General features: G+C 31.1%; 2 protein-coding genes, 1 long non-coding RNA gene and 1 other non-coding gene across 8 annotated transcripts; all 4 read right to left on the reverse strand.

Moving 5' to 3' along the window:
* Positions 1–223: 223 nt before the first annotated feature.
* Positions 224–3071, reverse strand: LOC100781378 (trafficking protein particle complex subunit 2). The gene is made up of 6 exons (XM_003526839.5): positions 2841–3071; positions 2230–2321; positions 1814–1899; positions 1621–1682; positions 1241–1326; positions 224–600 (listed from the first exon to the last, which is right to left on the reverse strand). The coding sequence occupies exons 2-6, from the start codon at positions 2308–2310 to the stop codon at positions 508–510; spliced, it is 408 nt and encodes a 135-aa protein (XP_003526887.1). The 5' UTR covers positions 2311–2321; positions 2841–3071; the 3' UTR covers positions 224–507.
* A 1384-nt stretch (positions 3072–4455) lies between these two features.
* Positions 4456–9567, reverse strand: LOC100777483 (uncharacterized). 2 transcript variants are annotated; one of them, XM_003528024.4, is made up of 10 exons: positions 8966–9567; positions 8660–8780; positions 7941–8026; positions 6674–7124; positions 6476–6576; positions 6302–6368; positions 5862–6089; positions 5145–5603; positions 4875–4947; positions 4456–4700 (listed from the first exon to the last, which is right to left on the reverse strand). In XM_003528024.4, the coding sequence occupies exons 1-10, from the start codon at positions 9328–9330 to the stop codon at positions 4477–4479; spliced, it is 2175 nt and encodes a 724-aa protein (XP_003528072.1). In that variant the 5' UTR covers positions 9331–9567; the 3' UTR covers positions 4456–4476. The 2 variants fall into 2 exon arrangements, with proteins under 2 accessions (XP_003528072.1, XP_014631972.1); XM_014776486.2 differs by lacking the exon at positions 4456–4700 and having other exon boundaries at positions 4875–4969; positions 8966–9487.
* Positions 9568–16613: 7046 nt separating this feature from the next.
* On the reverse strand, positions 16614–19588 carry LOC121175057 (uncharacterized). Of its 4 annotated transcripts, none has more exons than XR_005892014.1 (3): positions 18771–19588; positions 17725–18695; positions 16614–16985 (listed from the first exon to the last, which is right to left on the reverse strand). It is a non-coding gene; the product is annotated as an uncharacterized lncRNA (long non-coding RNA). The 4 variants fall into 4 exon arrangements; XR_005892012.1 differs by having other exon boundaries at positions 17725–18502; positions 18586–19588; XR_005892015.1 differs by having other exon boundaries at positions 17725–17774; positions 17871–19588.
* Positions 18844–18988, reverse strand: MIR166O (microRNA MIR166o). The gene has a single exon (NR_126722.1). It is a non-coding gene; the product is annotated as a microRNA MIR166o (primary transcript).
* Positions 19589–24602: the final 5014 nt, after the last annotated feature.

A 24602-nucleotide genomic window follows, 5' to 3' on the forward strand; every position in this document is an offset into this window, starting at 1 on the left:
CAAGCCCTAAAACAAATTTTATTATTAAATTAAACTTTTAAAAAAAATATAAAACAATTATTAAATTCAGTTATTATTTTATATTACCAGTTGAGTCCTTTATGAGGTTAATTGTGATAATATTTTGAACATATAACGAATTATTATTCAAAGTAAAAAAGAATAATGTTATATCTCCTACAAATCCTCCTACTATCTTTTATAGTAAATATTGAAAGAAAAGTACAAGATCAAATAGTTGAGCATTAAGTACAAGATTAATATGTATCACAAATGAAGCCACTAGCAATTAAATAGCTCGTCAACAATCGCCTTCATTAGCAAAAACAGGCACCACCTGCTAATGACTGAGGTACATTATAGACAGCAGCAAATCTACTCTTGCCGCCAAATCATGGAAATAAAGAAAAAGAAATACAGCTTTTCAAATGTAATCAAGAACGAACAAGGTTAAGAGTCGGGCCACAGTGCTATATGAACTATCAACCACAGACAAATTAGTGGTTTCTACAAATACTTTCGTGCAAGGGCTCGGACTTTAGTATCAAAATGTGATGACGTGATCCGGGAGCCAGGTAAGTACAGGGGATTAAGGAGAGTCTGCAATTTCCCAAACATGCAAATAAAAATTACTTCATCTCTTACCAGTTCAATAATTCATAATCTATAAAATGAAGTTCACAAACACATTTAACATAAGAATCTGTATGTTATCTATTACTGATATAAGTGTTCCCAATCACATTCTCACACAACAAAAAATAGTAGTTGAAACTCCAACTACCGAAAAAGTAAACCATTGGGAACTAATTTTGCATTCTGCATACTCATACAGGAAGAATATTGTACTCCAAAACAGTTAGGATGGAATTTGACAAACTTCTACAAAACTTTAAAATGCAGGTTTGTCATTATGGTTGTTAATATGTATACCAGGTATCTACTAGGCAATTTAGGAAGCCTATTATAGTGAAATATTGAATTGGTAATTAGGGGAAATGTAGAATGTGACTAATTCAACAGCGATAAGACCAGAAAATTATTTCAACAGCTATTGATATTTGTATAGTCCCCAAAGCATGCTTTAAGGAACTGGTAAACATGAACTTTCTCATAATCCCATTTCAAGAGAAGCATCCTATTGTAGAATAAGAAAAGGCCACATATGAAATTAACTAACAAAGCAAGGAAAGGCTACATATGAAACACGTTATAGGGTGTGCAAGAAAAATCATGTTACCTTTATGTAAAGCTCATGCACCTCTTGGAAGAAGCTCTTGATACCATCATCATTACGGGAGTCATGTAGCAACATAAATCGGGTATGTATGACAAGTCAAGGAAAATATCACACACAAAAAAAAAGGCATAAAGAGATATGTGTTTGCTGTAAGCTTTAAGTTTAAGACTTCTCCACTCCAAGTGCTTTTATTTTGTTACCCTGCCAGTGACAATGGCATAATTATACAATTAATGAAGCTAACTAAATTGATTGGTCCTTAAAGTTGGGTATCGGTACTTCATTTATTTGGAAAAACAAGATTAAAAAAAAGTGAACAAACAAGAGCTATGCAATTCTTTTTATCTCAACTATAAAATAATCCCATGTATAAAGGATATGACCAGCTGTAACATACACTGACACCACAAGTTCATTAAACCTGTCTACTGATTTCAAGTACCTGCATAGAGGATGTTAAGGGACACAATGTTAAGAAAAAGAACATAACATATAGAACAAACACAACAGAGGACCATAATGTTAAAATTTCACATTTGAACAAGGATCATGTATCAACTGAATGTAACTCACATAGCGCTAGTAGTCCATGCAAGGTCCTGAACAATATCGAGAGCAGCATGAAGGATAAATTGATGCAGCTGAGCAGAATCCTCCCTCTGTCTCAAGGTAGCATGGAATTGCAAAATGATGTAAATTTGGTGAAGAATACAATAATCCCTTGCTTAGTGCTTACAAAGCCACACAAGACAAGTGATGCATGAGATTCAAATAAGCATTAACATTAATCAGGCAATCAAATAACAACACAAGTAGAACTCCCCCATAAAAAATCTTTCAGACACTAATTAGGCTAAAAAATCACATAACTTAAATTTGATGCATGAGACCACCTAAAACAGTCAGAAAAACCAATATCTAGCAAGAAGCAAGTTAAATTTTTTTTTTGATAAATAAAAAAAACTAAAATAAAATATAAATAAGCATACTTTAGCAGCTACTCCAACTTCAGCTTCATATATAGGAATGTCATTTCTGCTAACAATGATGAAACAGGCAGTGGTTGCCATTTATCGAGATCCTGAACCCACAAAACACAAAAGAGGAGAAAATACATATAATTATTATGCTTATGCTTATTACAACAATTGAAATCTCAAAAGAGAAATAGAAATTCAGGAATGGATCTAAGCTCAAATAGAGCACAAACGGAAATGAAACCCTCTAATGACACGAGATCGGGGAACAGGAAAACGAAATCATATGGTGTTGTCCAATACTGTCAATATGCTTCAATTTGGAAAGAAAAGAGTGGAGGGATTGCTATATTGTGGTGTATAGTTGAAAGCACTAATTAGGTGTTTCAATACCCCTGAAGCTTAATTCCACCCTCAGGCTAAAACTCTCAGCGTAAAAGAGAAGTTTTAAACATTAAAAAAGAAGAAATGATCAAGGATCATGAACTGAAAGGGGAAAAAGAAGTAAAATTGCGCAATGAAAATGCGAAGCATTGCACAGACACCTAGGTGATCGAGATCAAATGCGGAAAGTCCGAAGCTAGCAGATTCAAATTAAGTGCTAGAGTGGGTTTAGGGATTACCTTGAGAATTCCAGAAGAAGAAATCGCGAGCGATTGAGGATTTGAGTTGAACAAAGCGGTGGATTGAATGTACTGTTGAGTAGAATTAGTTAGGAATTAGGATTCGTCAAGAAATTCAGGAACAAATGCATGTTTTTTGGGTTTTTGTTAAGCCCCTTATTGAGTGGCCTGGGCTAAAAGCCTAAAACTAGGGTGTGCAAAAATCAGTTCATTCAAAACCCGAACCAAACTGAACCACTTTAACAGGTTCGGTTCTTAAACCCAAATGTCCCAAGTGTTTTAGAGAATTGGTTCCAAACCGGTCCTGAATTAAAACTGGTTTTGAACCGGTTTAAGAATTGAATCGATCACCAAATCAATTCGAATGGGTTTCTAAACTAATTGAAAAAAACTGATTTATAAGAAAAAAAATTCAGTTAACCAAATTTTATTGAAATATTAATTTAGTTCATTTTAATGTAATTATTTCGACTCCAAATTGGTTTGGTTAAGTTGAACTCAAAATTGATATGGTTCGAATCAATTTTTTTCACACTCCTAAGCAGATTTTGTAATATTTAATTAGATGCAATTTTAAATATTTTGAATTAATTTTAAAAAATTAAAAATAGAATTTACTTAATTAAATTTGATTGACTTACATCTAAAATATTATAATTCAGATCTAAAACTAAGATAATTATATATTATATCATCATTTTCTTTAAGATATATGCTTTTATTGTAATTTAAAATATTTTATTTTGATTTTTTTTTGTTTAATGTTATTTTTTCATACATTTTAAAAATAACAAGAAGATTGTGGGAGCAGAATTCGAAGACTGTGTATTGCAATTACACACATTATATATTTATATTATTATTCTTTTCTTTGAAATACTCTTTTTTTTTACTTTAAATTAAAATATTTTAATTTCATCTTATATTATGTTAGCTTAATAATATACTTTTGAGAAATATTTTTAATATACTTACGACATATTTGATATGAAACATTAGAAATTCTTAACGGAAAATTAATAGAAATATTTATCATTTTAAGTATTTGTTAATACATTACTATTCTTCTTAAAATAATAATGTCTATATGGATAAGCTATTTCGGCTTACTTCGTAAATAGATCCACCGACTTATTTTAGTTTTAGCTTTAGGAATTTGCATATACAAGATTTTAAATTTGAATTTGATAGTGGTATTTTTACATCCTTTTAATGTTATCTAGTAAGTTTCTCTCACATTTACAAAAATATTTTTTAAATTCAATTAAAATTTATATAGAAACAAATTAAAAAGAATATTGAATATTTTTATTATCAATAATGAATTAAGGATGAATTACTTTAAAAATCATTAAGAAAACTAAAATAAAAATAAAAAGAATGGAATAGTTGAGAATGTAGTTGAATTGTGATTGGCCTAAGTTTAAGTTTTAAGAGTGAGGTGTAAGTGTGATGTTAATCAGTTAATGTAGGTGGTATCATACACCACACCAAGCCTCCTTTCTTTCTCCTCATCAGGATAAACAAAATGCATGTGAAAGAGACCAAGACACGGAAGAGGTGAATGGCGTGGTGAAGAATCATAGAGCCTTACTGTAAGCACACTAACACGGTATACACTAAAATCAATCCTCTTTTACTCAAACCAATTTATGTCCAAATGTTTTAGTTTTGTAAGCCACTTTTGTGTGTCTTGAGAAATACATGGTGTCTTCATTTCACTATCTGTATGATCACCACTCCTCTTATCCTTAGCAAGGTTGTCCTGTCTGCTCCGTTGTCTTACCTTGAGCGACAGAAGCCGAGAAACCTCGTGCAGTCCACCCCACTTTTCCAGCGCACGCGCAATATCATATCGCCCTGTGAGAAATTCCATTGCTATAAGTTAAAAATGATTGTCACTGATCCACTGGCATTGGTTAGGTGATACTGATGTTGCATGTTTTAGCAATCTTTCTTTCATAGACTAGAAAAAAAGCTATAGTTTATTGCAGTCATAAAATCAAAGTTGAGAACATGAATATCTAAACCTACCTGCTCGTTCAAATGACTTTCTACTGGGCATAAATGAAGGGTCTATTCCCCAGCCCCTCTGAAACCGACTTATCTGCATCATGAAATAAATTCCACTATGATCTAAGATGTAAATAGTGTCATTTAGTCATTGTCATTAAACAGTGGAATTTCTTCCCTGAGGTAAACACGAGTGCTTAGTGGCACAAAGTGAAGAAGGAAATGAAAATATTTGAGATAGGAAAAGCGTAAAGCATTATGGTAAACTACATTAGAATTTTTGCAACCTACCTCTTCCTGCAAATTTTCAAGATTGTCCCAGTAACCCTTAGGTTTGCGATGTTTGTAAGCCAAAGAAAGGTTCAATATGGTTGCAATCTTTCTGAATCCACCCATGCGAGTTATAGCCTTCTCAATATCCACTCTTCCATGCAAACGGAGTTGCTTCCTCATTGGCATAAATCCTTCCTGTCCATGTTCTGCAATGAATTTCAGGAGTTCAGATTCTAGTACTTTAATATTCCTCTGTAAGCCTGGCACTTTAGATCTTTGCTGAGATGAACATTGAACATCGCAATTAGGAACTTCCTCGGCTGAACCAGAGTTGTCATCTTTTAGATAGCCCGATGAAAGAATTTGTTGCCCTGAATTCATATTCTGCTCACAAACTTCCGAATATTTTGATGCATTCATGTTCTCAATATAGTCTCTTATTGCAGACAAGTTTGATGGGAGATCTTCATAAATGACCTGAAATGACATTGTGCAAAAACTCACAACATTGCAGGGCTCAAATACTGAGTAGATATGACAGGCAGATAAAAGAATGTATGTGGCTTTCACATATATGTAACTGTGTCTTTTTAGTCAGCTGAGCTTCTTTCTAGTGTCAATCAAAAGGTTTTCTTAGGCGGACTACATAATGAGGGTGTTACGCTGTTCGAAAATAATCTGGGAAAATTTAAAAGCAATCTGAAATTACATAGATGAATGAATTAATAGACAAACCTCCTCCATGATGGCCTCAGAAAGGAAAGTATCTTTGCGCATTTTTGACTCCACAGAGTACTTTAGCAGTGTGTGATGATTTCCTAGTTGCTCAAAAATCCATTTTCCCCGGAACGAATCGAAGTCCCCTTCAACTTGTTCAAAACTGATCTCCTGTTCTAAATATTCACACAAGTCCAACACAACACGAGCATGAAGCACCATATAAAGAAGACCCTTACACCCTTCCTGCATGCCAATAAACCAGGAAATCACATAATTTATAGATAAAAATGTAGGTCATGTCCTGGCTTGTACCATTGTGATAAGGGAAAGGATACAAGTTTGATTAACTGATTGCGGATAATGATAGTAAAACACCCGCTGTTAAGAAACAATATAGGTTATCAACAACTATGATGTTCTCTTTGTAAGACTACTTCTTTAACATTGTCTCATACCTGAAGAATGCGGACTTTATTGTTATCTCGTGATACAACCTTACTGATTGCTAAATTTGGAACTATCCTGCAACAGATGATGTGGAATCAAGTTAGAAAAATGAAACAATAGAACTGAGAGTCTCTTACTTGTTCCAGCACATCTAGTGTAAAGAAGCAGCATAAATGGCTTACTTGGGAAGAGTCTCATAGGCAGTTAGAATATTCCATACTTCACAAACATGAGCTTTAACTGTTATGCTTGCAACAACACAGCGATGAACACCTCCATTTTCCTTCATATCAAAATCATTTTATTAGTAAGCATGGCCATACAAACAGCTCATTGTCTGAATCAACGTCAACTCATAATAATTAGTATAGATAATTTACCAGAAGTCCATCAAATCTGCGGAGATGAACTTCATCCACCATCCGAGGTCTGTCAAGCCTGCAAACTTTTCCAAATACACCCCAGTTGCTTCTAACCTCACTGGAAGATGTGAGCATGGAACCAGAAACTGAGGTGGCAATTTCTTTTTTGTTCTCTGCAGGTGGCAACTTATCACTTTCACACAAAGCACCATTCATCTTTTTAAAACTTTCAGACAAAGCACCATTTATCTTTTTAACAGATGACCCGTTAATGGCCACATAAGTTTTGTGCAAGTGGTTTTCTGACACTGGAAGTTTCTGATATCCCACAAAGTTCCTTTCAGCTCTGTAAGCCAGAGCTCGAAGGTTCACAGGAAGATCAGATCTGATAATCCTTTCCAAAAAAATAGCTGGGAAATTGAATCTTGGTATCACATTAACTTCATAAGATAAAATAGCAGTTGATGACCTGCATAAACCAGAATTGGTGTAAACTAGAAATGTAACATGACAATGAGATTAATGTCAATAACAACATTCCATGTTAATGGCAAATGAAGATACTTATCCCAATAAAACCCACTCGAATTGAGGCATTTAACATATGGGTGAAATAATTTAGGATGGCAATTGACAAAGTTTGATTGTCTTGCAGGTTGCATTATTATTGCATGTGGAAAGTTAGTCAAGTTATTTTTCATTCTCTTTCTCACATAAAAAGTATACAACATATTTTGAGCCATACAAAAGATGATGATAACAAAATGATAGCCTTGTATCACTAGGTGAGATCGGCTATATGAACCACATGATGTCATTTGACTAGGTAAAAAAACCAATTACTCAGATATTAATCACCATGATATCCTTTTTAATAATCTCTAATAAACTGCTTCTTAGCCTCCATCTACTAACTTTCACAGGGCTAAAACTTATGCAATCTACTCTCCTCGCCTGTGCCTATCAGTGAAAAGCTGCAACCATATGATTTTTGGATTTGTAACTTGTTGGTTTTGAGTATACTAAATACACACAGTATCTTTAGATTGATGCAAGGCTGCTTTGCAGACAATGGCTTTGAGAAAAGAAGGAAAAAAATTATACCTTGTTCCAGATTTTACAGACCATTTGCCATCAAACTTCTTAAAGTCCCCATCAACCATGTGATTTTTGGATTTGTAACTTGTTGGTTTTGAGTATACTAAATACACACACAGTATCTTTAGATTGATGCAAAGCTGCTTTGCAGACAATGGCTTTGAGAAAAGAAGAAAAAAAATTATACCTTGTTCCAGATTTTACAGACCATTTGCCATCAAACTTCTTAAAGTCCCCATCAACCATGGAAAAGTGAAGTTCTCGATCCCATGCCTGAAGAAATAAAAGAACAAACCTAGCAGTATTAATTTAATAAATAATTCATTTCTCTCCTCGGGATTTTTTTTATTGACCGACTAATCTATCTACTCAAACTAGTACATTCACTGTTAATAGAAACTAAACTATTCTTCATATATGATCCTGTATAAGGATCATCGGGCAAATTGTACAAGAAAACATGGGTTGGAATACGAAAGGTTAAGGGTCTGTTTGATTCTCTTCTCAATTTTTGGTTTAAAAAAATAGTTTTCTAAAACAATTCCACACTATTCATCAATCAACTTCTCTCATTCAAAATCTATTAACTTTTGGAAATTTTTTCCAAAACAAGCATTTTAAAAACTTAAGAACAGAAATAGCTAGATGTTTCCTCATATTTGTCTTCTGTTTTCATCTTGTTCAACTTCTCCCTCAAGTTCACACTCTGGTCTGAGTCTCTGTGCCTTGTACTATCCTCTACTAGTTGTCTCAGCAACCTTGTTTCCTTGCATAATGAAAACTTAAAACAGATTTTGAAAAAAGATAAAGCAAACACACCCTAAAGTTTCAAATTTCAATCAAGTTCGACTAGTGGCTGGCTACAGTAACCATTTTCACACAGTGTGTGTGTTAAAAGACACTTACTGAATTGACGACTTCTTGAAGATCCAACACAACGCGGGCTTCTATATGCCAATACATTGCCCTTTGGAATCCCCTTTGTTCTAACCATATCCTTCCTGGGTAAGGACAAGGAATTCTCCCACTAACAACAACAACAAAGCAAAGGCCTCATAAACTGTGCCCTTTAACTCAATCACCACAAATACAAAGTAAAAGCACTTTGCTTTTTTCAACTTGAATGCGAATAAGAGCCTGTTTGGATAAGCTTCTTTAGAAGCATTTCTAAAAGAAGCTTACCCAAAAAGGCCCTAACAACATTAGCATTACCTCCATACAAGATTTGGGATGAAATCAGCGAGATGCTCATAATCAGTGAGAGCATTCCAAACGGACTCAGTGTCAGCATCAACCGTAATTTGGGCGTTAACTCTGCGTTCCCTCCACGATATCACTTGAACCTCACAATGCACCTCACGCTCACCCTCTTCCTCGTGCTGCTCAAAGCTTCCATCTTTGCCGTTGAAGTGACACGTGGGCTTCAAGGGTGTGGTCCGTGTGGACGAGGAAAGTGCAACAGCGCTGCCCCGAGAGTGGAGTCTGAGAGACAGAAACCTCGTAGAGGAATGTGTGGTTGGTTTGGACAGAAAACGCAGAGGGTGAGGTCCAACGTTGGTGGAGGTGGATGCGATCATGTCTCATGGGAGTGACCAAAACGAGTGTTCCATTGGGTGGTTTGTTTACACATTCATGGGAGTGAAGAGCGATGTTGTTGGTGACAGTTGAATGAAGATACTTGCGTCGTAGCCACTAGTTTTGTTTTTTGTCGTTTAGCGGGACTGTGAACTTGTGGTTCCAACAACACACACGGTGGTAGTGTTGCTTTTGTCATTTCATCAGATTTTTTTTTATTAGACAAGGGATGATTCGATAATTCACTCATTTCTAGTCCTAATGAAAACGAGGAGATGATTTTAATTTTTTGCCATATTTTCCTGTTCATGTGTGTCAATGTCAAAGGTGGATATTTAAAATTTGTTTTGGAAAACAATGAGCTTCAAATAATCTTTTTTCCTCTTGACAAACTATCTTGAAAATGCAAATCCTGAACCATTGAAAAAATTCTCTCTTTTTTAATCGAAATTAGATGGCAAACGTATCGTGAACAAACACAATGCTTTCTTTCGATTAAAAGTGAAAATAGAGAGAAAGGAAATAAAAATAAATAAAAAGAATAAAAAGTATAGAAATATTTTTAATTGAAAAAGATGTGTTGTTTAGATGGAAAACAGAGAATTTTTTTCTTCAGATATAATGTACAAAGGAACGAATGCAACATTTTATGATAACGTGATAGTTAATCTATCTTAGAATGTGTTGTTAAAAAAAATTCTTTAAATGTGAATTTTTCTTAATCATAAGATAAGAATTATTCATCATATAACTGATTAATGTGAAATTTCAGACTACTCCATTTTTTTTTTGTCTGCAACAGTATATATATCCATTAACTGCACAAGAAGTGCTAAAAGGAGTACAAAGAAATCATTGAAACATACAAATGTGACCTAACCAGCAAAGGCCACCAACGACCCCATCAGCAGGCAAATGATTCGAATCTTAGCCTACAGCTGGAAACTGCATTTGAGAAGATTCAGCACTTGCATCACATAATTGACACAGGGCAACTAAAAAATCTACTCCAAAGAATTTTAAATAGTTAAACCAATTTTAGGATTGATTATAAGTTAAAACTGTGATAAATAAAGAAAACAAAGCAAAAAGATTAAGAAAAATTATCAAAGCATACTTACCTAATGATGCGGAGTTTTTGAAGTGTTTTTTATTTTTTGTCAACATATAAGATACAAGATCAGAGTCACGGAAGCTCGTGGGTGAGACCAAAACCCTTGCTTGATGAAATAATGTGTGAGATTGAAAGAAGAGGAGAATGAAAATTTCACTTTTGTAATTTGTTTAATGAGTGAGCCATTATTTTGAATAATTGATGGATGTTCTTTAGTATGTAAATTAAAGCCAGTGATAATGTCACCGCATAAAAAGGGAAATCAAGAGTAGACTTTTGTTTTTTGAAAAGAGCGCTTTTAAGAGTTAACTATCTATGACAATTATTTCACCAATGTCTATCCAGAATCTTGGTGTTACTTTCCTCACCAAAGGTAGAAGACACAATTTGATTCTCGTGCTTAAAATCTTTGCTTAACTGAACTAGAAACTCTTTCAATTTAATTTCTATACTGTCAAAGTTTAAAAAAAAAAATGTTGTTAATTAATCAGAAACTATGATGATATGATTTTTAAGATTCTTAATGTAAAAATCTATAAACTTTTCATATATGTCAATTTGTCAATTTATCATGCCTTCCAAAAAAAATCAATTTATTATGAACTCTTTAAATATCTGAAGAAGTCCTCGGTGGGTGTGACACAAATTTAGTAACTATGAATTAGATTTAGTAACTATGGTGTTATTACGAATTAGGTTAGAGTTGTTCAAAAGTGAACAGTATTTCAGTATGTGGCACACATGGCACTGTTGCATGGGTCCTAGTCATAGGCATTACAAAGAAACCATTTTTAGTTTGCTTTCTCTGCCTAATGCAATTCTTCCCCTAGGCATTGGAAACTAAAGAGGTTTCTCTGCACTTGATAGACAGGGGTGCTTGACCATGCTGTTTGCTTGATATTTGAAATGCAACAGGTACAATGCAAAATCAAAAGGGGCTGCATGGGAGGCTAAAATTCCGGAAGAAAAAATCGAATAAAGTGAAAAATTAAACACAAAATGTACTGCCTGGGTACTTATTTGAAACAATTTTCTGGAATTTTTTATTAAAAAATACTTATAAATAACAACAACTATCATTATGGTATGAGATAATTAATAAATAATTTTATATCCTTTAAATATATGATCATAAATTTAATTTTTGACTCATATATAAAAAATTTATCATAAAAGATTAATATTTTAAATAGATTTTAATATATTAAGAAAATAATTATTAACTATTGATTCAAGAGATATTTGTTTTAAAAAAAATACAACCACTTTTGTAGCCAATGGATGGGATGTGATGCAAAGGTTGCGTATGAAATTCATGTCACTGGAGATAAATCCTGACGCTTTTATCATTGTAAAACTTATATTTATTGTAGACCAGGTGAATTGTCTTTTCTAGGGTTTCTTTTTTTTGGGTACTTTACCGTGTCAATCGTCTAGTTAGTTGTGAAAAAGTACATTGTTTGAAGTTTACACAAAGAGGCCTGTTATTCTAGTCCTAGATAGCTCTTCTTATTAGGAATGGAGTTGACTGAAAATGGGGGCTATTGAGCCTGGTTAGTTTTAATTTGATAACTTTTAGTATTAATTAATAGAGATTGTGATGCAGATAAATGGATGGATGGATGATTGGCAATATGGTTTTTGACATGTCACCATTTTCTGGTATTCTTTATTAAAAACCCTTTGGTTATTTTCTTGATATCTACTTAGTGGTTTCGAAATTTCTAATGCTAATTCTGAATAAATTGCGATGCATCTTATAAGAATTAAGAAACATGAGATATACAATGGACAGAATTTGTGCTTACTTGCTATGTCAAATGTGGCTTGAAGTTGATGAGCCTTAAAAAAGGTTATAGAACATGTATTTTTTCTATTACAGGTTATAGAACTTGCATGAAACACGAGGAAAACTAAGTCAAATAAAAAAATGGCCGTTAAAAGATAAGCCTAGAATAATTAATTTTATTCAAAAACTAAGTTAAAAAATTTTGAACGAGCAAAAAGTCCCAGCTTCCAGTTATTTGTGCACGCAGAGGACGCTAATCATCGACTTGTTTGTAGTACTAGTCCCATTCTTGAGCGCACGTGAGCTCGATCATATTACAAGCTATTTTAAAAGCTTAAATTTATTGTTAGTACATAAACACTTTATAAGCTCTAATCCTAGCTAAAAAAATATGTGGCTCGTTTCTTAATTAGCTTATTCTCTCATTTGTTTAAACAGTCTTAACAACCTAATGGGTTTTGCTTATGCAATACAAGGTGTGCCTTTTTTTAACTAAATGAAGGGAAAACACAAAATATTTTATTAGATAATTTTAGCTCACGTAAATTATCAATATAATAAATAGTGGTCAATATCATGGTGTTTTATTTTACCATAACGAGGCATTCATGTTGAGGATGACTTCAAAAAATGAGCTTAGGGGCGTGCATTTAGGTATTGCTATGTGCTGAGTGAATTTAGGTATTAAAAAAGTTTATTATTACAAATGTGATTTTTAATAATATCTTTTTTATCTAATGCTTAATAAAAATATTATTAAAAAAATTTGATGACATTCAAAAAATACTACAAAATTATGAATAAATATTACTAATATGTTTTTATAATATTTATTAAATATTATGTATAATTCATATTATTAAAGTCTTTTGTGACATTTTTAGACTTTAGCAACATGGACTATATACAAAATTTAATAAAATATTATAAAAACATATTAGTAACATTTATTTATAATTTAACAATTTTTAACCTGATTAAAGACTTTTAGCAACATTTTTATTAAATGTTTTAGATTAAAAAATGTTGCTAAAAATCATATTGTTGTAGTGGTTCATACCATTTATATGTAACATGTTGCTCAATGTACTTGATTAATTTGTTGGTTGTTGTTGGGATACTTTGAAATGTGTGGAGACAATGGTTCTTCTAGTGGTCGGAAAAGGGTGTTCTTGTTGAGAAGCATGGTAACAACTTTGTCAATAGAAGAAATTGTGATAAAATAATAGCAAGGGACAAAATTGTGTACTTGAAGGGAGAACAATTTCTGCTATTTATAGGTATTGGTAGAAATGGGACCCTGATTGAAGTCCATCCTGATGACATCATTGTGCTAACCATTACCCATAAACACCATCTTCTTCATATAATCATGATGCCAAAGAATGGTTCCTCTAATTAATGGTAGGCAGATTTAACTCCTCTATCAGTAGCATCTAGATGCGATGATCTTTAGTCTGAGATGTGGTTGTTGTCTTTGTAATGACATGGAAATTGATAGTTTTCATTTCGATTAGGATTTGTTTCATATTAGATCATTATTCATTCTCACAAGTCACAACTTAAACTTCTTACACATGCTTATATATACTCCCAACAAGATTTGTTTTTTCTAGGATGGCCATCCTTTTTTTTAAGATAGTTCACGAGCATAGGCCTTTTAGACTTTTTAGGCAGAGACAACAATAGTCCCATAAAATAGCTTAATTGGTTAACCTTTAGCTGTGGGGCCGTAACTGGGCGATTCCTTAGAGCGAACTTCCGTGTGCAAAAGCCCAATGTTTGGGTCCGTTATGGAGTATTAAATTCATTTTTTTTAAGATGCATAGTTGTAAGTGAATTACTAGATGTGAAATGAAATTAGTATGAAATACAACAATAAGAATAATAATATTTTATCTCATTAAAGGCGATGATTAAACAATTTTTTTATGATTGGCATTATATTTGTATGCATAACTTGACTGATAATTAATTATCCTTCAACATTATATATTTTAACATTTTTGAAAAAAATATTTTAATCTTTAAAAGTCTACATAATTAGATAACAAACTTTTCCATATAAAAAAAATGAATATCGATTACATATAATACATGTAATGATAATACATGTAATGATAGCAAATCACATATATCTTTAGAAGAACAACAATACATGTAATGATGATAGCAAATCACATATATCTTCAGAACAACAACATGTGAATTAATTGACATAAAATTTATACATATATAATTACGTAAAATATTCAGAGAAAATTTTTATCAGATATAATATTCATATATACTGTATATATGAATAAATTATCTCTTATAAAAAAAATACATGTGTACTATACTCTATACACTTATTTCTTATTTCTTACCTTTGGAATTTTTTCAATAATAGAAATTCAAGCGGCAATTAATGGTCCTTTCCAAAAGATGCACCCTCAAGTAACTGGTTGCTAAGGTTTGATCTCAAACCACGAAGATATCTTACGGATCGTGTGTAGTCAACTTGAACTAAACTGAAAGAGGCAAAGATCGAAGATCTTCCATGTCTTCGGAACCTTGTACCTACTAATCTACCCGTGAAACAACTTATGCAATTAACATATTATATATCGGCGGGGCACCATGTTTAGGCCAATGTAGATTATGGTACAGTACATAAAATACAGTGCCGTCAAAATATTAATGTGAATGCCACCAATACCTTGTTCGTTTGTATGAGAAAGAAAGAAAGAAAGCAACGTGTGTTGTATGAGTCACGGTATTGAACGTTAGACAACAATTGGAACTAATGGTACATAGAAAGAAAAATGAAGACGAGATTGATAGGATAGGATGCATACAAACGGGACCCATCACTTCCTCAATCCTATAATGCATGCGTAAACATTAAAACTGAGCTGAGAAGACAGACACACAATACATATGTGCTTGTGACTCAAGTAATCTCACTGCCCCTTTCCCATGAATTGAAGTTTTTCTATCTCTCATGTATGTTCTCTATGTCTGTTTGATCGAGAATCTTCATATATTCATGCATCCCTAGACCACCAAAATGCGTACACAGTTCATATGAAATGTTTTAAAATGTACAAAATTTAAGTAAGATACACTTTTGGTGCTAGTCTCCGATTAAAATATGAATTTTATTCCGATATCTCACCTAATAAAGGTCTTTATTCAAGGATAATATTTGTTATCAAAGTGAAACTTTAATATCATCAAATACTATACTTAAGTTTTATATCTGTTATATAGTAGTACTTAAGTTAGTGAGAACTGAGAAGATTATTGCATAAACTGATAAACACGTACAGTTCAACACAATGATGCCAATTATAGTGAGTAAGAAAGCTTGGCAGTTTAATTTAGCATCCCTCATAATTATATATATATATATATATATATAATAGATCAATCTATTAAGCATAACAGATTTTTTTAAGTTTAAAGCATGATCATTTTTTAATTAAAAGGCTTTTTTAGAAAAATTAAATCTGACCTTTTTAATAAAAAAAATAAAGCTAGATTAGAGCTTAAACCAGTCAGCTCGCTAACCCCTGAGAGACCTTGAGGACCTATTTTTGCTCCTAATCATGATAAAGTAACAATATCCTTAGCCGGTGTTTGATCAAGTTATTTTCTGATTTCATTTTCACTGGAAATAGAAAATGATGATGAAAATATATTTGGTTAAATTTTTGTTTTCAATTTTAATGAAAATATTTTTTCAAATAAATCAAAAACTGAAAACAATAAAATCTCATTTTCAGTTTCAGTTGAAACCATGAATTTCATTTTGGGTAAAATGAAAACACGATAATAAAGAATGTAATTTTAAACAAATCTAAAAATACATTTTTTTTTTAAATGTATTTTCAGTGTTTTTATTTCTTGAAAGTAAAAGATAATAAGTCAAACAAAATATATTTACAAAATTTTAATCTTTAAAAAATAAAAACAATTTTTCAGAAAATAAAAATAAAAAATAAAAACAGAAAATAAAAATATAAACTAAAGACACTCTTAATAATCTTGTTTTTATTTTTTAATTATTAATCCTAAGACTAAAACATTGAGGAGAAATTTGTGTTTGAAAAAAAATTCTGTAATCCTAGGTGGGCAGTGGTGATAATAAATTGATGATGAAAATGTGAGCAATAAAGGAGTTGGCAGTAGTTTCCCCTCTTTAAAGAGACAGAGACCAAGTTGGCTTGCTCGGCGATGAATCGTTCCCCGGGTAGCTCTGTCTCTGTTTCATTTCCCAAGATTCGTCAGATAGTCGTCATTTATTTTACTACTCTCTCTCTCTTGTTTCTTTTGCATTTCCAATTTCAAAATCTCTTCTACTGTATGACTCCACGGAATCAAAGCTTTCCCAAAGATGGTTTCTGAATTTTCAACAACTTTAAAAGCCCCATAAATACATTACACTAAAACACACATCTCAGAACTCACACATACATATATGTATCCATCAAGAAAGCACTTGTGTAATTGTAAATTTTCTCTTTCTCTGTTTAGTTTGCATCAGCTTGTGCATTCACATATTTGGTTCTTCATCATAATGGAAACATGTAATATCTATTCTCTGTAAAGAGAGTCTCACACAGTGACAGAGAGAATCCATAGCTAGCTTCTCTTGTCATCACTTCTTCTCGTTAACTGTTCCAGCACATCTCTTATCTATTTCTATTTCATCAAGGGAAGGAAATCATCTTCCTCCTTCACCACCTTCACTCATCCCTGCCATTTCACTACACAACAAATTTCAATAAATTCACAGTTACGTTTCATAGCCTACCAGATCGTATCATACACACATACATGCATTTATTTTTAATGTACTCTTAATCTAAAAATAATTTCAATTAGAAATCATACTTTATATTTAAAATAATTTGTATTATATATCAAAAGTTCACAACTCTCCAATGCTAGTTTCAGTTTAGTTATTAGTTTAATAGTAGGCTTGTTATTCAGGATTACTGTTTAAAAAAGCTGACACGACTTTTAGATGTAAGAAAAGGTTCTTATACAAATAGTAATTAGTTCTCTTAATTAGGATTTATTTTTGTGTAATAATATTAAAGATTCATTTTGACTGAGTTCTTATGTGATTTGAATAAACAGTTGTCGAAGTTGTTAAATATAATATTGGGTATTATAAAATCACTAAAAATGAGTTAAGAACGTCGAGTATAAGTGCACTATATAGAGATGTTCTTACAAATTTTGTAAAATTAATTTTGAAATATTGTGATTTATGTTCAGAGTTTTTATTTAAAAATTAAGTTAATATAGTAAAAATTAGTATAGTTTTATTTTAACTAATAAAAACAATTTAAAGTCACTAAAAATCAAGATCAATCATTAAATTTAATTTCTCAACATCTATTTAAAATCACATTAATTAATATTTTAATCTAATTTTGAATGTTACTAAGTAAAGCCATATATAAAAATGTTTTATGAGTGAGTGAATATGAAACCTACCTTTTAGGTTTTTTACTGCAAAGAATTTCACTTGGTAACTGTTGAATTACCTGTAATACAAATTTCATTCAGATCAGATTCATGAAAATGATGCCCTTTTTCCCCAGTTAATTGAGAGGTTTCCCTTCCCTATAATTTTCACTCACCAGTTTGAAAACGGGTTAATTCAAAAAAAGCTGAAAGGACTTCAGAATAGGGGAGGGATGTTGTAGTTTGAAACCCTACAAAGACCTAGAGACAAAGCTGGCTAAGAGTACCGCAGATAAAAGCAAGCAAGCAAGAATTTCACATCTGATAGGTTTTCACTGTACATGCTTTCACCTTTCTTGTCCATGAGAAATGAACATTCGGGCCGGGATTGATTACCCAATTTATTTATTCATAATAATAATAATAATAATAATAATATATTCCTATTCACATTCTCTCATCTGTCAAATGCTAATCTTAAATTAATATTGCAGAAAACTAGAGAGACTTGGACTTGGCATTGGTGACGCTGAAGCATGCATGTCTATATCATCTTTATCTCTCTCTCTGAGATCGATCGGGAGAGTATGTTAATTCCTTCATGAGTGAGCTATATGAGTGAGCATCATATAAACAGCTGCAAACTGAGTAACTTTTTGGTCCTTGTATTTTTCTCATTCAAAAGAAGAAGAGAAATCAAATGATCCAACCATGTCAAAAAAATTTTTAAAAAAAATACATAAGTACTCACTCACTTTTAGTATAGTCCTTTCAAGCTTGACACTTTGAAGAAGCCTTCATAAGGTAACTGACTTGTTTAATAATGGAAACAAGGTTAGAAAGTAAAAGGGTAAACCATAGTGTATATCTTCATAGGAAATTTTAACAAACCTTTTATTATATATACAAGTAACCTTACAGCTGGAAATTCTCCAATCTTGGAAGAGTTATCTGTAAATCAAAAAGCCTTCTTCGGTGGTATCTGATAGCAAGATGCAAAACTAGAAAGCAGCATATATATACAGTAAGCAGAAGAAGATTGTACAAATTAAAATAATTTAAACAGAAAGCCTTACCAATCCTATGAAGATGAGGATCTTCATAAAACAAACGCAAATTAAGTAGTTGTATTGAGTAGTAGCAAATGTTGGCTGGGGGGAATGAAGCCTGGTCCGAGAATCATTTAGGGTATAAATTAATTTCCATTAATTTATATACCCTGGAATTTAACTGAAACACTTTCATATATATCTCCATATCATGACCTCGAGCCAGACAACATTCCTCTCAACATAACCTTTGCAGGGCTAACTTACACACTTGTAACCAAACATATACACATAATAATGCATATATATAACACAACACCACCTTTGGCACTTGATGAACACAAATCCAAGAAGATATGAAGCCCCCCAAAAAACACGAGCTTTGAGGGGAATGAAGCCTGGTCCGAAGCCTTATAGTTCTTGCCAGTGAGAACCTCCTTTGAGAAAAAGCCTCGAGCCAGCCAACATTCCCCTCAACACTACTACTAACCCATCTCACTCAAAACCCTAACCCGCTTAGAGGTTCTTATATATAGACAAAGCAAGAGAGAGAGAAAGAGAGAGCACTGACTCACACTAGCTAGCTACACTTATGGCGCTTTTTAGCTACCCATTCAGATGTTTTTTGTTCCCAAATTAGCTTGTGCAAAAGGGCATTTAAACTAACTGCTATGGTCAAAGATAAAATTAAAACTCATAAGTAAACAAAACCAAAAGCACTACTTGAGCAGACAAGACCACCACCACCCCACAAAACAAAAAGACTGAGATTGAGGAGAGGCCCCTCCGTCCTTACTATTTGTAATTTTATACAAATACAAAAAACAAATTAGTAAAAAAAGAAGTGTATGATGCATAATGCAGAGTGTAGTAGTAGGCTAGGCTTAAAAAGTAGGAATTTTGTTAGATTTCCTATGCGAGTGACCTGGTGATGCCGGTGAACCAACCGACCTGTTACCTGCTAGCGGCAGTCAAACAGAGAGAAGAAGACAAAAGGAAAAGGGTTAGATAGCTTTAATGGCGATTCTTTCATGATTACCTTATTATTTTTAGCCTTTTCCAACCCCTACTTTCAAACTCTCCTGTACGATCGCTTACCTTACCCGCACGCCCATATACCACTACTCCACAATCCAAAAACCACACTCAGAAATCTAAATGGTCTAAGCCCATTTGTGACCTTAAATTTTCAGATATATTATTATTTATACAATATTTTTTTATAGTACCTCTCCCTATTTTTTTTATTCCTCTATTTAATTACATTTTGCAAAAAATTGAATAATTTTAAGAGTAAAACTTGTTTTTAATCCTTGTCTTTTCGGCCAAATTTAGGTTTTAGTCTTTGTAGTTTTAAATCTATCATTAATATATATCCCTGTACTTTAATAAACAAGTGTACGTAGTTCGTGTACATTCACGACCGAGAGATCGAATAAGAACTAAATTCAACTATATGTTTTAAAGAATAAGGATCAAATCAATTTGAAACTACAAGAATTAAAATCAATTTTGACTCAAATTCTAGGGATCCAAAAATCTTCTACCCTAATTTTAATAGAAATTATACATTTGCATAGTAACTAAGTAAACATGTAAGTGTGTTTCTTACTTATTAATTACTCCCTCCATTTAAGTTTATATAACCTTAATCAATATTAGAAGTATTCTTTCTCATGTTTGTAATTAATTAAAGAAATAAATGATATATCATGAATATTTTTTATGAAATCTAAAATATTAATTATATTTTTTAATACATATATATATATATATATATCAAAATTTTAAATGTCGTATAAAGTACGTACTACTACTAAAACAAAGGGAGTAAATTATACGTTTACATAATTTTCCCCCAATCTTAAAAGTATGATTTTATATAAAAAAAATTGTATAAATAAAATTATTATAATTATTATTAACAGTAAAAAATATTTTATTATAATTTTTAAAATGCTTATTTCACATTTGTTAACATTGATGATCTTTTTATCTCTTAAATATTTTTATTTTAAATTTGACTTAAATTTAAAAATACTCATGTAATATATGGTAAAATTGATAGGAAAGTTAGAAAGGAAGCTTAAGGTGTGCATGCAATCAGATTCGTTATTTAACAGGTAGCATAAAAAAACAATAACAAATTTATTTAAATAAAAATAATTTTCGAAAAATACTGTTACTAATAGTAGCTAAAATTTTAGCTTTTTAGTTTGTATATTATATATCTTAAATTATCTAGAAGAAATATTAAAAGGAAAAATAAATTGACAAATATAATTAACTTTTTTAGTTTTAAAAATACAAATAAATCTAAACAATTAAAAATACTGAATTATTAAATTTTTTAAAATGGAAAAAAGTATATATAATTTTGGTCTCAACATCCGTAGACCACGGTGTTTGAATGCTGCTTGATAAGTTCCGATGCAGGCTGACAACTTAGGAGTAATTACGTAAAAGACTTTTTGTATCAAACGAGGCTCCAACAACAATGATCCTTTCTTTTACGTACGAATGTAAGACTTATTCAAATCAAGTTCATTAGAATAATAGACTTTTTGTAACTTGATTAACACAGATTATGAGTTTAATTTTTATATATTGTGTGTATAAAGATTTTTATATTACTAAATAATTATAAATTATTTTAAATATAACTTTTGGGTGTGTTTGATTTAAGAAAAAAAAGTGAAAGAAAAGTAAGAGGAAAAAAAAGGAATGGAAAAGAAATTAAAAATTATATTATCTATAAATTGTTTAATAAGAAACAAAAAGGAAGAACAGAAAATTAATAAAATGTATATAAATTAAAATAACATAAATACTGTAAATAAGAATTAGATGATATAAATAAAGGTATTTTTTCATTATATAAAAAATTCTTTCTTCTATTCTCCACCCAATTACGATGAATTACTAAAGATAAATGGTAAAATAAGATATCCAACTTAATGCGTTCTGACCAAAAGTTGATTACAAGCTATACTAGGTAAGGCTAGAAAAATTGAAATAAATTTGGATCTCTAGAAATACAGATGACAAAATGGGTTGATCCAACCCATTTTAATCTATAAAAAATGGGTTGGAATAGGTTGATTCACTCAAATATAATGAGATGAACTTATTGGCTAATTTTGCCTGAAAATAGATTGACAGGTTAAGCTAGCTTGTCTTTTAAAAAAAATAAAGTTTTATCAAATAATTGATAATATAAAATATTTAAAATAATAAATTACACAAAATATTTAAACAATACAAATACTAATAGTTTTTAATAATAAGTGCATGCTTCCATCATGGGCCCTTGTCTTGAAACATGTCCCTGAACATTTTTTCATGCTTTGACCTCTGTTTGGAAAAATAAGCTAGGTGATCAATCATGGCTTCATAAAGCATTAAGCCTTTGAGAAATGTCTCTATGTTCGAATCTTCCTCCAGCTTGTTCTTCCGCAAAGTAGGTCTATTTATAGGTTGCTTCTCAATTCAAATTTTCTTCGGTAGTTGTCAAAAATATTTGTTAATGGTCAGAACGTCTAATGTAGTCATCAATCGTTTTTAGCATTAGACAAATCTAAAATCCGTTTATATTGAGCCACGTTAGTCAATAGTTATCAACTGAATTAGTTGGCTGAATTAGTCGTTAGTCAATGGTAAATGGGTTAGCCTCTATAATAAATATTTTTAGCGCCAGCACTTGGATATGGATAACTGACCAATTATATAAAATGAAAATCAGATATACTATGCTACTTATGATTTCATTGTAGAAATAGTTATCAAAATATTATTGAGTGACAATCTAATAGTCGATAATTATTTCTACAATGGGATATCAGGATTCGACTTACTCTAATAGTCAATTAATGAGAAACTTAGAGTTATTAAATAAAGATCGAACCTTTATTTCATTAAAAACATTGATACTTTAGGAAAATATTTACATTTCTTTTTAATAAATTATACATAAGATATTTGAGATTTAAATCATCAATTTTTTATCCTACAAAAAATATTTTATAGCTCATTTTATAAGTCTTAAGATATTCTCCTCTTCCATAAATAAGGAATAAAATCATGTTTGGTTTCTTGTTTAGCTGCCTTAAATAAATCATCAATTTGATGGTATGTTTCATTTTCTGTTTGATTATTTTATACACCTATGTACTATATTTAACTTCAAACCAAGTGCATGTTTGGCAATTTGGTGGTGGAGCCCTAAACGTAAGTTGGCCAACGCATCACTCATGTTGCTTCTCTATTCATGATCAACCGTTGATTGATCTGGCTAATTGGAACACACATGGCAGGAAAAGGAAAAATGTTAAATCAAATATACTCGAACGTGATTATATATTAAATATGTAGCTTTGAGTTTGAGTTTTAGATATATATTAAATATTTAGAGATTTTTTTTTTATAATGATTTTCTATTTGACTTGAACGTGATTATTTCTAATAAATAATACTTATAATATTCTAAAAAAAAACTTAAATTTACAAAATGAAAATTGCAAAAACTTGAATGCAACCGTGTACTAATTAGTCCTTACAAAACCATAATAAAGGATGATTTGTATAACATAAAATATGAGTCGGTGAAATGAGGAAACCATGTGTTAATGAAGCATGATAAGAGAAGGAAAAGGAAAAGGATTTTGAAAATTGAGGTCAAAGGGGCATTGCAATTGCATTGGAGAGGAAGCTCATGTTTGTGTCAACGGAAGCGTAGAACCGGACAACCTAACTAACAAGAGAGCAAAGCATCACAAATACATCTTACATCTTTCATTACTTCTCTACGTCAATAAAATTGTGCTCTTATAAGAATTAATATTTACATCCTCTTGATAACTAAAAAAGATCCTGATTAATTTTAAATTCGATCAATAAATAAATAAAACCTAACAAAAAATTATTTTTAAAAAAATAATTGAAATATTATCCGAATAACTTTTAATTTACATGTTAAGGAACCAACAACAGGAAGGTTTAAAAACAAAAAACTATTACATTCTCTTACAGGCAATGATTATATTATCTTATCATGAACCGAAAGAAGAAGAAAAATTATTATTATTTACTCAGCTTTCAACTGCGGCGGGATTACTAATTTATCAACTGATTCAAAGTTTATTGAAGGATCTGTTCTTACTGGTTATGTTTACGTAAACTATTTGTTAACATCTATAATACAAAGTTATTTATATGAATTATTTATTATAATTTTATGACTCTTACATTTTATAGATTTAAATATTTTAAATAAAATTTCACTTCAATACTAAAATGGTTAAAGTGAATATTTAAATTCAGTTTATATAGATCTCATAATATTTTAAAATATATTAATTATGATATAATATTATTATTTATATAAATAATGGTGATTTACTTAAAATTAAACAATCCTTGTAAGCATGAGATGTATAATAGAGCCTATTAGGAAGAGTCCTTAAATAGCTATGTTTGCTGCACTTTAGAATGCTACGGCAGGCCTGGATAAAACAGAAAAGTTCTGTTTATCCAGGAAAAAAAAATCTATTATTTGATTGTTCTCAAAATAAATGACGTCAGTATTAGTTAATAAGAAATTAAAAATATATTTTGCACAAAAATATATATGTGATTATTCGTTAGATTTTTAAATGACATGAAAAATTAATTAACTATTTAATTGTTAGTGGTCAGACTAAAATAAAAAATCTTTAAAAGAGTAAGACAAAAAAATATTTTATAAGAATCAAATTGTAATTTAATTAAGTAAATTTAAAATCAATTTATCAAAAATAATTATATTGAACTCTACTCCTCTTATTGGTAAAGAAGAAACTGAAAGGAGGGAAGTATATATAA

Source organism: Glycine max, chromosome 6, assembly GCF_000004515.6.
Source record: "Glycine max cultivar Williams 82 chromosome 6, Glycine_max_v4.0, whole genome shotgun sequence".
Taxonomy (NCBI): Eukaryota; Viridiplantae; Streptophyta; class Magnoliopsida; order Fabales; family Fabaceae; genus Glycine; species Glycine max.

Coding starts and splice junctions, on each gene's coding strand:
- LOC100781378 (XM_003526839.5), bottom strand. CDS start 2,310: ATGGCAACCACTGCCTGTTTCATCATTGTTAGCAGAAATGACATTCCT. Junction 1,683..1,813: donor GCATGGACTACTAGCGCTAT/GTGAGTTACATT, acceptor TCCTCTATGCAG/GTACTTGAAATCAGTAGACA. Junction 601..1,240: donor TGCATGAGCTTTACATAAAG/GTAACATGATTT, acceptor GGGAAATTGCAG/ACTCTCCTTAATCCCCTGTA.
- LOC100777483 (XM_003528024.4), bottom strand. CDS start 9,330: ATGATCGCATCCACCTCCACCAACGTTGGACCTCACCCTCTGCGTTTT. Junction 8,027..8,659: donor TTCAAGAAGTCGTCAATTCA/GTAAGTGTCTTT, acceptor TTATTTCTTCAG/GCATGGGATCGAGAACTTCA. Junction 6,369..6,475: donor GCCTATGAGACTCTTCCCAA/GTAAGCCATTTA, acceptor CATCTGTTGCAG/GATAGTTCCAAATTTAGCAA.